The sequence below is a fragment of the Hevea brasiliensis genome, chromosome 2 (genome assembly GCF_030052815.1).
Source record: "Hevea brasiliensis isolate MT/VB/25A 57/8 chromosome 2, ASM3005281v1, whole genome shotgun sequence".
NCBI lineage: Eukaryota > Viridiplantae > Streptophyta > Magnoliopsida > Malpighiales > Euphorbiaceae > Hevea > Hevea brasiliensis.
In genome coordinates, this window is record NC_079494.1 from 5,178,429 (window position 1) to 5,191,825 (window position 13,397).

Here is a 13,397-nt window from a genome sequence, read left to right on the forward strand (position 1 = left end):
ACCAACAGTTCGGGATACAAATTCTCTAAGAACTGTATGAGAGTCAGCACCTTCTCGAAGCATTTGGACATCAAGCCAGGCTTTGAATTCCGCGAGGCGGTCTCTCCATTTTGAAGGAGGAACATCGTCCAGAGTGAACCATGGGCCTGAGCTGGGTCTGGATTGATGTGGGGCTCCTGGGAGATTGAAATCCAAGATTGGATCATCTTTTGGCATTTCCACATGTGGATCTTGGGCTTGAGGAGGCCCAGTGGCAGGGCCTGTATTTCCACTAATAGAATTTGTTGTTGGCGAAGGACCTGTCTGAGACGCAGTTGGCTGAGGATCTGCCATGAGCAATGTCGTGATATCCATTCGTCCATCCTCACTGTCATCTCCAGATGAGTCATCTGAAGAGTTGTCTTCTGATTCAGAGGGTATTGATACCATGTGTTGGGGAGGAGGATCAGGATACATTTTGTCCTTGCCTTTATCAATCTTCCTTTTTGGAGGATGAGATTCTTCTGAGGAAGAAGGACTCTTTGGTTCATATCTGGTAGGTGTTGGAGTAGGTCTGAACAAAGGAGATGGGTGGTATGTAGTTGGAGGTGGTTCATATGAGTAGTTAAAAGGGCCGAAAAAAGAGTAAGCAGGTTCAGGAGTAGGAAGGAAAGGGTTATGAGACAGCACTGTAGAAATGGGCTGTAAGAGACTGGAGTCTTTGTTGGTTTATGCAAATCTGCTTCAACTTGGGCTAACTGTTTTCTCAGCTTTCTGATTTCTTATTGTTGAACCGAAAAGGATATCGTGTCCAGTCAAGGCACCGAAATCCTCTTAAGTCTCGTCCACGGGCCCAAACCCACCACGACTCCACTTGCGCAGACACTGGGTTCGCCAGGCCCACTCTTAGTGTAGAGCTGTTTTTTACGTAGGGGTGAGACTCGAACCCGGGACCGCACAGACTGTTATGAGGCTCTGATACCAGTTGAACCGAAGAGGATATCCTGTCCAGTCAAGGCAACGAAATCCAAGTCCCGTCCACGGGCCCAAACCATTTAAAAATCGCCGGTTATGGTTCTTGAATCATCGGTTTAGGTTTAATAAAATTATGAATTTGCATAAAATCATCAGGGGACAGTTTGGAAGGCGATTCCTGAACCGCCGATTCCGGTTTGAGCCCCGATTTAAAATGGTTTGAAGGACGGTTCAAAATAGTTTGGAAGACGGTTTGAAAGTAGTTTAGGGATGGTTTAAGGATAGCTTAGACAAAAAAATTAGAGAAAAATTTTATTGATTCAAAATTTAAGTTATATTTGTAAAAATATTTTAATTTTTCTTAGAAATCTTTCAATCAAAATAAAATAAGAAAAAAAAAGAAAGAAAATAATTTATCTTTAAGAAAAATTTAATAAATAAAGACTTGAACCTGATTAAAAAACTAGAGATGAAATTAATTTTTTTTTAAGAAATTAGCAAAAAGTGTATGAACTTAATTTTATCTAAATATCCCTTTAGGATTTAGAAGAATAAAAGTTTCTAGTTCTGTTACTTGCCTTTTTTTAAAAATTATATAATAATTGATAATTAAAAAGTATAAAAGAGAAAAAAAATTAAAATAGAGGGTGTTGAAAATTTTATTGAGGATTTAAAGTAATAACAAAGTAATTGAGATAGTATTAAAAATTTGAGATATTATTAAAAATTTCAGTAAGTATATAAAATAATAAAGTAGGAAAATTGAGAGAGTATTGGAAATTAAAATGAGTGGAAAAAATAATTATTTAGAGAATTTGAGAAAAATTGAAAAAATATTAAGAATTGAAGAAAATGCAGAGAATAATTGTGTAGAGAATTAATGATATATATAAATGAATTAAGAGTGAGGTAACATATTTATTGAATTTTTTTATATTTAAATCGCCGGTTTAATCCAGTTTGAAATCATCGGTTCAATCCGGTTCCGAACCGCCGATTCACGGTTCTTAAAAAATATGAACTTGAATCAAACCGAAGAAGGATGGTTTCGATCCGGTTCAAAGCTGGTTCTGATTTTGACAGGTTTTGATTCGATTTTAATCAAACCGGATAGTAGCCTATGGATTGGGATCCATGAGGAAACCAAGCAGAAAAGACCTCTTCCCATCTATGAGCTTGCCCTTGAGATCATCAGAAAAGAATGAAAGAAACTGCCCCCTCTTAAACCGGTTTCTTCCACTCCTCCTGCACTCCCTTTGGTGCAACTTTGTATGATGTTCTCACCTGCTTCTTATGAAGCAGATTTTCCCCCATTAGCACAACAGACAGACCAGCAGATCAAAATCTCCACCAGACCTTTCATTCACTCAACTAAGGTTGATAGTGAGGGTCAGATAATCCCGATCACTCAAGCTGAAGAAGTTCTGAATTGGCAGACGAAGAATGTAGCAGTTCAGAACAAAACATTACAACGGATTGACTCCAAGATTGATCAAGTCCTCACCAGGACTCAAAATATTGATCAAAAGGTCGATTCTTTCACTGCATTTGCCCAGAACATGTATAAAGATTTGCAAGGCAAAATTACTCAGCTTGACAAGGATTTGAGATCTTCAATCCAGCAATGGAGGTTTGGCGCGGAGTTTAACCAGAAGGAACAAGAAATCAGAAGGCTGAGAAAACAGTTAGCCCAAGTTGAAGCAGATTTGCATAAACCAACAGAGACTCCAGTCTCTTACAGCCCATTTTCTACAGTGCTGTCTCATAACCCTTTCCTTCCTACTCCTGAACCTGCTTACTCTCCTTTCAGCCCTTTTAACTACTCATATGAAGCACCTCCAACTACATACCACCCATCTCCTTTATTCAGACCTACTCCAACACCTACTAGATATGAACCAAAGAGTCCTTCTTCCTCAGAAGAATCTCATCCTCCAAAAAGGAAGATTGATAAAGGCAAAGACAAAATGTATCCTGATCCTCCTCCCCAAAACATGGTATCAATACCCTCTGAATCAGAAGACAACTCTTCAGATGACTCATCTGGAGATGACAGTGAGGATGGACGAATGGATATCATGACATTGCTCATGGTAGATCCTCAGCCAACTGCGTCTCAGACAGGTCTTTCGCCAACAACAGATTCTACTAGTGGAACTACAGGCCCTGCCACTGGGCCTCTTCAAGCCCAAGATCCACATGTGGAAATGCCAGAAGATGATCCAATCTTGGATTTTAATCTCCCAGGAGCCCCACATCAATCCAGGCCCAGCTTAGGCCCATGGTTCACTCTAGACGATGTTCCTCCTTCAAAATGGAGAGGCCGCCTCGCGGAATTCAAAGCCTGGCTTGATGTCCAGATGCTTCGAGAAGGTGCTGACTCTCATACAGTTCTTAGAGAATTTGTATCCCGAACTGTTGGTACATTACAGGATTGGTTTGCCTCTATCGGAGAATATCAAAAGGCCCAGTTTTGTCACTTGAGTACTATACAAGCTGTCAATGCTATTTTTGCTGAATTCCTTGGAGATGCCTCTTTATACAGCAAGCAGTTACACCAAGAGTACTTTGATATGCGTTGCTGCTCTCTGAAAAGGACCGACATTGAAAGACATTACCAGCGCATGGCTCAGCGTTATTATTTACTAAATGGTTATAATGATGTTAATCTCCGGCACACATACATTGCCTCTCTCCCGGAGGCACTACAACCTGAGCTCCACAGAAGCATTGCTGCAACTAGAAGAGCAATGAATACCATTACCATCAGAGAAATCCACCAGATGACGCTGGCTTGTCTAGATAAAATGTGCGAACAATAGAAGTTATTTAAAGACATCATTGACAACAGCAAAGCCTTGAAGAATGTCTGCCAGAAGTCCCACCTTGCCATCAAATGCAAGGAAAAGAATTGTGAATGCAAGCCAAAGAAAAAGGGATATTACAAGAAATATTCTTCTAGGTTTAAACCCCCTTTCAAGCAGAAAAAGGGAAGAAGATCAGTCAGATACTTTCGAAAGAAAAGAACGGGTACAAAGAAATCTGATAGGTGCTACATCTGTGGCAATCGGGGTCACTATGCCAAGAACTGCCCTAAGAACCCCAATAAGGCAGTTAAGCTTTTACAACATATACAGCAGGCTTCTCACATCTCTCTGGAGCATGATAATGTTGAATCCCTGTTCTCTGAACAAGATGAACCAGATGAAGATACAGTCTTTGCCCTCGGAGTAGATACTGGTTCAGAACAAGACCACTCTTTCTCTTTAGGAGAATTAGGTTCAGATTCTGAAGCCCATTACCCGTCTTACCTGGCCCAACATATCCAATCCTCCCAATCAACCCACGGCCCAGACACTATTCCAATTCATTTAGACCCGCTTTATATTCTTCCCAGCAAATATGAACGGCCCATTAGTGTCATTGGTTTCTTAGATACCGGGGCTCACAAAAGCATGATGAACCCAGCTATTTTACCTCCAAAATACTGGGTCCCTCATGAAGAATACTTCAAGGCAGCAGATGGAAACGTTTTCAAAACTAGCCTCATCACCAAGCATCTCATTGGGATTCAGTTCTTCCCTACTTGCATCCTCTGGACCAGGGTCATCGGGTCGGATCTTCCTGACAAAGATTTATTGAGAGGCTTTGACTTGTATCAACAAGCAAAGCATTTGAAGATCCTCCCCACAGGATTAAAATATAAGAGGAATTTTCAACCATTCACTTCCGTCCCAAGATTATATTCTTTGGCTGATGCCTCAGCTGACTTCCAAGAACACAAAGGAGCTTCTCTTAAGATTCTGTGCTGATTCTCATGCACATTTTCACATCACCACCCCTGTGGAAGAACCTAGACTTCTTTGTCAATCTTCCATTCAAACTCAATGAAGATATTAACCCAACAAAGGCATCACACCCAGGGATGAATCCTACAGACTTGGCTCTAGCCCAAGAAGAATGTAAACAGCTTCTCCAACAGGCTCTCATAGAACCCACTTCCTCTCAGTGGGCATGCCAGGCCTTTTATGTTGAAAAGAGATTTGAACGGTTAAGGGGAAAGAAACGACTTGTCATTGATTACAAGCCCCTCAATCATTTCCTTCAAGATGATAAGTTTCCATTACCGAAACCGGAAGCCTTGTTCACTCAACTCCACGAGGCTCATATCTTCTCCAAATTTGACCTCAAAGCTGGATTTTGGCAATTGGGTATTAACCCCTCTGATAGGCCTAAAACCGCTTTCTGCATTCCTACGGCCCAATACCTATGGACAGTCCTTCCATTCGACCTTAAGACGGCCCCATCAGTTTTCCAAAAGGCTATGACAAGGATATTCGAGCCTATACTTCACAGTGCTCTCATCTACATAGACGATATCCTTATTTTCTCCAAAGATGTTACGGCCCATAAGACACTTCTCTCTATATTTCAACAATTGGTGGATTCCTATAGAATTATGCTATCAGAGAAGAAGAGCTCATTGTCCCAAACTGATATCGACTTCCTTGGAATGAAGTTCAAGGATGGAAAATACCAACCGATACCTCACATTGCAGAAGAATTACTAAAGTTCCTTGATAAGAACTTGACAGAAAAGCAAATACAGCAGTTCCTTAATATTATAAATTACATCAGGAAGTTTATTCCACATGTGGCCGCCTACACATGCCAACTGTCAAAAATGCTTAAGAAGAATGCTCCACCTTGGAAGGAAGAACAGACATGTGCAGTCAAGGCATTAAAAGAAGTGGCTCTAAACCCACCACCTCTAAAGATTCCCAGTATTAGACACAGAATCCTTCAGACTGATGCTAGTGACACCCACTGGGGTGCAGTCCTCATTGAAAAAATACAAGGAGAAAAGCATATCTGCGGACATGCTAGTGGAGAATTTCCAAAGCCTCAGAAACATTATCATTCGGTCTGTAAAGAAATATTAGCTGTCAAAAATGGGATAAAGAGATTCAAATTCCATCTCATTGGCCGCCATTTTATTATGGTCATGGACAGCTCATCCTTCCCAAAGGTTCTAGATTTCAAAAATAAGTCTCTTCTTGAACCACAATTACTGAGGGTAAAGGACTTGTTCGTCAAGTATAAATTCACAGTCCAACACATCAAAGGGAAGCATAACTTGGTTCCTGATCTCCTATCCAGGCCCAAGAACCTCCACCTCATTCAATCTTCCTCTACACTCCCTTTGATCCTTATGGCATCATCATTATTGTCCTCTCCACATACTCCTTCTCCAATGCACAATTTCCTGGTTCCTACTCCAGACACTTTTCCTCCAGGATGCTCACCTAACCAACCCATCACAAAAATAGCCAAGTTTGCAAGAGATCACCTGTTCCACTATCTAAGTGCCAGGAATACTCTGAGAGGATTACTCCCATCTTCATCTATCTTTATCCCTGATAACCCTTTCCTCACCTGTTTCAGTATCCATCCTGACAAAGAACTCATCCTGGAAGAATTATGGCTTCTCTGGTGCATGGTTACCCTCTATTCCACAGGGATAGAACCCACTCATGGCCCTGTACCAATATGTTATGTGCAACACCAATAGGACTCTCCTGTCCAGATTTCTGGAGTGGTTTAAGCCCATTTCAGCATGGCGATACAGTCTGAAGCGCATCATAGACACACATGGGATTGAAGACAGGCCCACCGGGACTCAGCCCAATATTAGGACAATGTTCATCATGCATAGGCCTTTCTCTAGGAGGCCCGATGGACTTCTCTGGACTCAAAATACTGAGTACGAATGGAGAAACTACGTGGGATCAACTGAAAAGGACACCATGGGACCCTTAAGAAAACAACTAGCAGAATATCTCTGCGAAATAAATGGCTATCAGTATCTGACGCTCCCCCATGTGAATTGTATATCTCTGGGTCCAATTCGGACTCTCACTGATGAGCACATTGACTGAACCCATCCCATGTGGCAAGATTCCCAGGATCCGATGGACACCGAGTCACGAGATGCCATTCTGAGCACTGACCCACCATCTCCTGTACACCGACAGTGGCCAAAGGACTTTTTTGGAATCGACTCTGATGACTCCGAATTTGATACTCTTAATCTATCCACAACCCCATGATAAAAGTTAAAGTCTAACGGTCTGTCGGCCAACTATGTAATAGATGTCTGTCGGCCATGTCACACCTTACCCCTCCGTAAGGCATAACATGATCCCGTAGAATACCTAATGAACTATCGAACTTTACCTACCGATAACTCATTAAGTACCCTACAAGGGATTTTAAAACAATTTTCTTACTTTTATAAGTGGTGAGCATTTTCTAGTAGGTATTAAAATCATTTATTCAAAGTTGAAAACTAGTTAAAATTTTTGGCACATTTTATTTTTTCATGAATTTTATAAAAATTTTGGCAGAGTGTCGTCTGTATTTTGAGAAAACAGTTCTTTAAATACCTGTAAAAAGCACTTCCAATAATTTATCTCAACAATTTCAACAACTCCACAACAATCCCAACCAATTTCTCAAGTTTCAAAATTCAACAATCATCATTTCTTAATTTTCAAAAATTCAGTAATCATCAAAATACTATCAATCAATTTCATTCAAATTAAAATAAAATATTTCCATTCATATTTTATTATGGATAAAATAATTTATATACATCATATTAAAAATTTACATTAGGAAAATCCAAACTAAAATTTATTACAAACTTTATACAAGCTTTATACAAGCTGCTCCAGACCAATTTTACATGTCCATACATTTACGTGTATTACATACATCAAAATAAATATTTACAGTCAGGGTATAAATTATACTCGATAGCTTCTCTGTCCTCAGCAGCTCACTCTGCTGCTCTTCTAGTCTCTATATCTGCATAAGATAATAATACTAGGACTCAGTGGTGCACAACATACTAAAATAATCTTTATGCAGAGTTTAAATAATATTTATTTAAAAATTGGACTGAACATGAGAATTAAATACAAAACATGAAGTATGAGATTTTAATCCAAACAAGTTCATTTTGAAGTGCCAAAACACATTTCATAAAACCCACAGTTATATCATACCATTCGAAACAAATATAATCTCAATAGCCAGAGGCTAAGGAGAAGTCACATCACAAGGCTAACTAGCTCAAATATATGGATATCCATTCAATTTCTTCTTCTACTAGCACACACCTCAACACTTCAGCCAGAGAAGGAATCAAAATTCGAAACTGATTACCCCCACTAGTCATGCTAGTGAAGTGTTCAAATATATGGTCATGACACTGTAGTTTCAAAACTTATCTTAACACTTTACTAAACATTGTCATTTCAAATATACACAAATAACTCTCAACAATTTAAATCAAAAGCATCATAAATACTTCATCATAGTAATGTCACAATTCAATATTTCAAATTATTCAAAATAATATGTAGAAGATAATTTACAAAAATTATACGTTGTGTACAAACCTTAAGCGAGTCGCATCTTGGCCTTGACTCGATTCCTCGGGTTCTTTCTCGGTGTTCCTTTCCACTGAAACACACAGTTTCACAGTGTTTCAGTACCATAACTTAGCATAAATCCAAAAATAAATTTAAATTCACTTTTACCTAGCTCTAATGTGGTAAACTTGACGTTCCTTAAATTTTGTGTTTCGGAGTTACTATTCACTATACTATTCAAGTCAATTTGTTGACTTTCTAAGGCTTAATAGGTATGGGAATTCCAACTTCACCCAAATACCACATTTTGGTCACTAAATTTGTTGGTTTTGGTTATTTACTCAAATTCTAAGTCTTTTAGGCAAATTTGTAAATTTTTAGTTTTAGTATCTTAAGTTGCACTGTTCCATTGGTCATTTTACTGTTAAAATTTGGCAAAACTTTTTTCACAGAAAATGTTTCCTATTGTCTTAAGTTTATTCTCCTTTTTGAATCACTCCAATTGGAGTTTTGTAGCTCAAGTTATAGTCATTTGAACCATGGCTGCCGGATTGGACTTAACCCAGATTTCTGGGCAAATCTTGGTTCTGGCAGTTTTAGGTCACCAAATTTGGGTGGCCAAATGACTTGGTTAATGGTATAATTTGGGTTTGTGTTCTTCATGAAAGTTTTAGTTCTATATCTCAACTATCCACTGGTAAAATTTCAGGTCATTTAGACTTGCCTAGCTTAAGTTATGGCCAAATGAATAAACACTGTTCATTTGGTCAGTTTGTACAGGGCAGACTGAGAATTTTCGGATTTGGTCAATTTGTTCACTAGGTTTTGTCCACTTTTTGGGCATGATTCCTAAATGAAAATTGTGTCGTTTTATGTTTATTTTCATTCCCAATTGGTCTCATACCAATTGGACTTATAAATTTTCAGTTTTGGTCCCTCAAAGGGACCTTGGTCCTACTGCCAGCAGCATGACCACATTGAATCCGAATTTAAACTCAACTCCAACACTTCCAACACTTCATTTGGTCACAAATGACCATTTCTCACCTCAAACTAGATCAAATACATCATTTCACCATTTCCCCAAATTTTATCTCCTAAACCCTAAGTGTCAAACCCTAATTCTCAATTTGTTACATTCAATTAATTCTAAGCATACCAATATCATTCCTCAACTCAATTAGGCTTTCATACATATTGAATTCAATCAAAACACAAGCATATTCATAGCAAACCCTAGCTGGCTGAATTCACTAAAAGTCCCCCAACAATTGTTTTCTTTGATTTTTGAGTGAAAATCTAAGTTAATTGAGCTAAATACATAAAGTATAAACTGAATTTTTTAAACTTAAATTACTAACCTTAATTTGGATGTTCCCTTCTTCAATCTCCTCTTTTTCTTCCTTCTTTCTTTGCTAAATCTCCTTCTCAAGTGAGGGTAGTAAGGTTTTATGAAAAAATTGTGGTAGAAATTAAGGTTAAGTGAGGGAACAAAAGCTTGAGTGCAAGCTTCAATGGAGGACAACCATGGAGATGAGATGGAGAGAGGGACGGCCACTTGAAGAAGATAAGTGTTTTTTTTTTTCTTCTCTTTTCTTTTTTTTTCTTTTATGAGTTTATCTCTTAGGAAGACCAAAATTTATCTAAATTAAATAAATTTTAATTATAATATTTATGGCATCATGCTTATGTCACCACATGATGTCATTACCTTTTTAACTTTTTCAGTTTCTCTTTTTTTTTTCTATTTATTTTTCTATTAGTTCTTTAATTTAATCCCCGACTCCGAAATTTTCTTTTCTCCGATTTTATTTGTGATTAGGTCGAGTCACTCTAAAGTCAATTGACCAAACTGCCCCTCCCGGTTCAACCTGGTTTGAAAATAATTTAATATTTCTTCTGGCTCCCTAACCTAATTATTTGACTGGCTTAATAATCTTTTTCCTTGATTTTTTTTTTCACTGTATTCATAATAGTCCTAAGAATTACAGTGTCATAATTTACAGTTCAAAATTTGAATTTAAATTGACTTCGCAATCCTTTATGAGAAGGTCACTCATATCTTACCTCCGTTGCTGGATAGGTGTCAGATTTTCTTATCCTTTGTTAGTGGAGATAGTGATTATTGTGAGAGGTGTCAGATTTTCTTATCCTTTGTTTTGTTTTTTTCCGTGGTCAGATTTTCTTATCTGATTATTTTTCCACCGTCTTTTTGTCTTATAATAATTTTATATCTAAAATATCTTCACTGGCTTGTCTGTTTGTCTTCGGAAAGTTTATACCAGTTTAATAAAAAATATTAAATCATTAATTTTTTATTATGATCTACTTAATTTAATTTAATATAAAAGTGCACCGTCTTAAAATTTGTTAGCCATAAGAAAATATTTCTATCTTAATATCATATGAGTATTATTATATTTAATTTAGGCTAAGAGCTCTCGACTAGTGATAATATCAAAGCCTGTCAAATTTTTAATAAAAAAAAAATAAAACAATTAAACTGAAATATTTTTATGAAAATCATCCAAAGTATATTTTATTGCATATTAATACAATAAATATCATTTAATAATATTTACAGTGGAGTTTTTTCAAAAAAAAAAAAAATATTTACAGTGGAGTCAATTTCAAGAGCAAATTATGAATTAAGTGAGTCAAATAATTTATATAGTTATTTAACATTTCAATAAATATTATGAATTTGAATATGCTATCCTCTCTTTATAAACATTTTGATACGCAACAATAGAAAAATAATAAAAACAGTACAATAATTCAGCATATAACTGTGTATCGAATTTGACTTTTTTTTCCCTTAAAGAAAGCTAATGTGGGGTGCAAATATCAGGTGATAGAGTCCAAATAACACCACCCATAATTTTCTCTAGCAAGTAATACATGATTATATAATAATTTTTTATAACCATATAAAATTATCATAATTAATGATGAAAGTCTACCCGCATACATATAGCAGTTATATGGATCCAGAGAAGAATTTCCCCATAGTTGGCGTCATTTATTAATTGGTAGCAGCATAAAGGAGTGGAGGAAGGCGTGGCGTAAGAAGAACATCCACAGGGGTGGCTTTGAGGTTGCTCATTCCAGCACTCTCACTCATATCAACTGGTTGGCCTGAATGAGTTTCAATTTCGAAAGAATGTAACAAAGTAGCAAGTGTAAGGTTCAAAACTTGAAGAGCAAATGAGATTCCAGGACAAATTCTTCTTCCACTGCCGAATGGTAGTAGCTCAAAATTCTGGCCCTTAAAATCAACATCCTTGTGGGTTGTGAGAAACCTCTCTGGTATAAACTCTGAAGGATTCAACCACACTCGTGAATCTCTATGAATTTTTGAAACATTTACAATAAGGCGTGTACCTGCTGGAATGTGATAGCCTCCTACACTGCAATCTTCTATGGATTCATGTGGCATCGATAATGGAGCAGCAGGATACAACCTAAACGATTCTTTGATGATGGCTTGAAGGTAAACCAAATCCTTCATGTCTGATTCCATCACTTGCCTTTCTCTACCGACAAGGGTGTCCAATTCTTGTTGTGCTTTCTTTAGGACATGGCGATTGTTGAGTAGTAATGACAAAGTCCAAGTTAGCGTCACCGATGTAGTGTCTGAAGCTGCTAGAATTATAGCCTGCATGAATCAGAGAAACTGTAGCATTCAGAACAAATAAAACATCGATCTTTCACTAATTTAATATGTTCATGTAAATATCTCTATACCAGGCAGGTAGATTTGTTGATAGTATCAACATCTCGGTTAGAAAGCTCTTTTGCGTCTTGCAGGATTGACAATAACACATCCATGAAGTCTTCTCCTCCCCCCTTATATACCACGCCCGAAGCTCTCTTCTGCTTGTGTTCGTGCAACCATCCTCCAATTATATTGTCCAGCTCTTTTGCAGTCTTCTTCATCTCCTTCTCATCCCCGCCAAAATCTAGCCACCTTAGGAATGGAAACGCATCTGACACTACAAACTTCCCCATGAGTTTGGAAAAAGCTCTCAGTGCTGATCTCCAGTCATCATCACTATCTCTACCTTCATCGCCTTTATTACACTCTACAAATCTCTTCCCTACAACTATCTTGAATACCACATTTTGATTTACTTCGAAAAACCATCTCTTCATCTCCACCAAAAGTTTGTCCGAATCATTTTTGTTCTTGATCCATTGCTGGTATAATCCTTCGATGGCTACTTTAACCTCCGCCTTTCGCACATGTTTGAGCTTCTCTAGCCGATGATTTGAGAGAACCTCAAGAGTGACAATCTTGCGAATTTGGCGCCAGTATTCTCCATATGGGCTGGTGCCAAACATGTAATAATTATAGCCCAATATTTCCATGGCCAGAGATTTAGGACGATTGGCAAAAGCTTTGTCGTTCGTTGTAAGGCAATCCCTTGCCAACTCCCAACTATTTACTACCAAAGCGCGATGCACACCAAGCTTGATAGTGAAAATTGGTCCCATCTGGTCAGCCAAGTTTCCGAGGATTATGTGAGGTGGCTGTGACCCAGCTAAGAGATGGAGGTGGCCAATAACAGGCCATCCACCGGCGGCTTCTGGTGGTAGTCTCTGCTTATTGGATGCTTTTCTTGATATCCAAAACAAATAGATGAGCGGTGTTATGAGGTGTAGTATGATGACCATGGCACTGACTAAGAATGAAAAAAGGGACTCCATTGTTGATTTCTAATTTTAGGTGGTGAGTGTTACTGATTAAACCCCATAAAAGACCATTTATATATGAGATTCTGCAAGATATTTTTGGGACCCAATTAACAGTCCCTCTATTATTTTGTCATCGTTTTATGATAAAATAATCTACATGACAAACAAATAATAAATAAATTATATATAAATTATAATTACTTGGTAATTTTTTTAAAAAAAATTATAAATATATATTATTTTAATATACTGATACGGTATCACAGTTTTATCATTCTCAAATTATTTTTTATTTTTATTTTAATA

General features: G+C 37.6%; 1 protein-coding gene and 1 long non-coding RNA gene across 2 annotated transcripts; both read right to left on the reverse strand.

Annotated features, from left to right (window-relative positions):
* Nucleotides 1–7,658: 7,658 nt before the first annotated feature.
* Nucleotides 7,659–10,175, reverse strand: LOC131170495 (uncharacterized). Its single transcript, XR_009141223.1, has 3 exons — nt 9,755–10,175; nt 8,421–8,484; nt 7,659–7,824 (listed from the first exon to the last, which is right to left on the reverse strand). It is a non-coding gene; the product is annotated as an uncharacterized LOC131170495 (long non-coding RNA).
* A 914-nt stretch (nt 10,176–11,089) lies between these two features.
* On the reverse strand, nt 11,090–13,146 carry LOC110646281 (cytochrome P450 CYP82D47). Its single transcript, XM_021799681.2, has 2 exons — nt 12,141–13,146; nt 11,090–12,051 (listed from the first exon to the last, which is right to left on the reverse strand). Exons 1-2 carry the CDS (start codon nt 13,101–13,103, stop codon nt 11,419–11,421), a joined length of 1,596 nt encoding a protein of 531 aa, XP_021655373.2. The 5' UTR covers nt 13,104–13,146; the 3' UTR covers nt 11,090–11,418.
* Nucleotides 13,147–13,397: the final 251 nt, after the last annotated feature.

Coding starts and splice junctions, on each gene's coding strand:
- LOC110646281 (XM_021799681.2), bottom strand. CDS start 13,103: ATGGAGTCCCTTTTTTCATTCTTAGTCAGTGCCATGGTCATCATACTA. Junction 12,052..12,140: donor TCAACAAATCTACCTGCCTG/GTATAGAGATAT, acceptor TGATTCATGCAG/GCTATAATTCTAGCAGCTTC.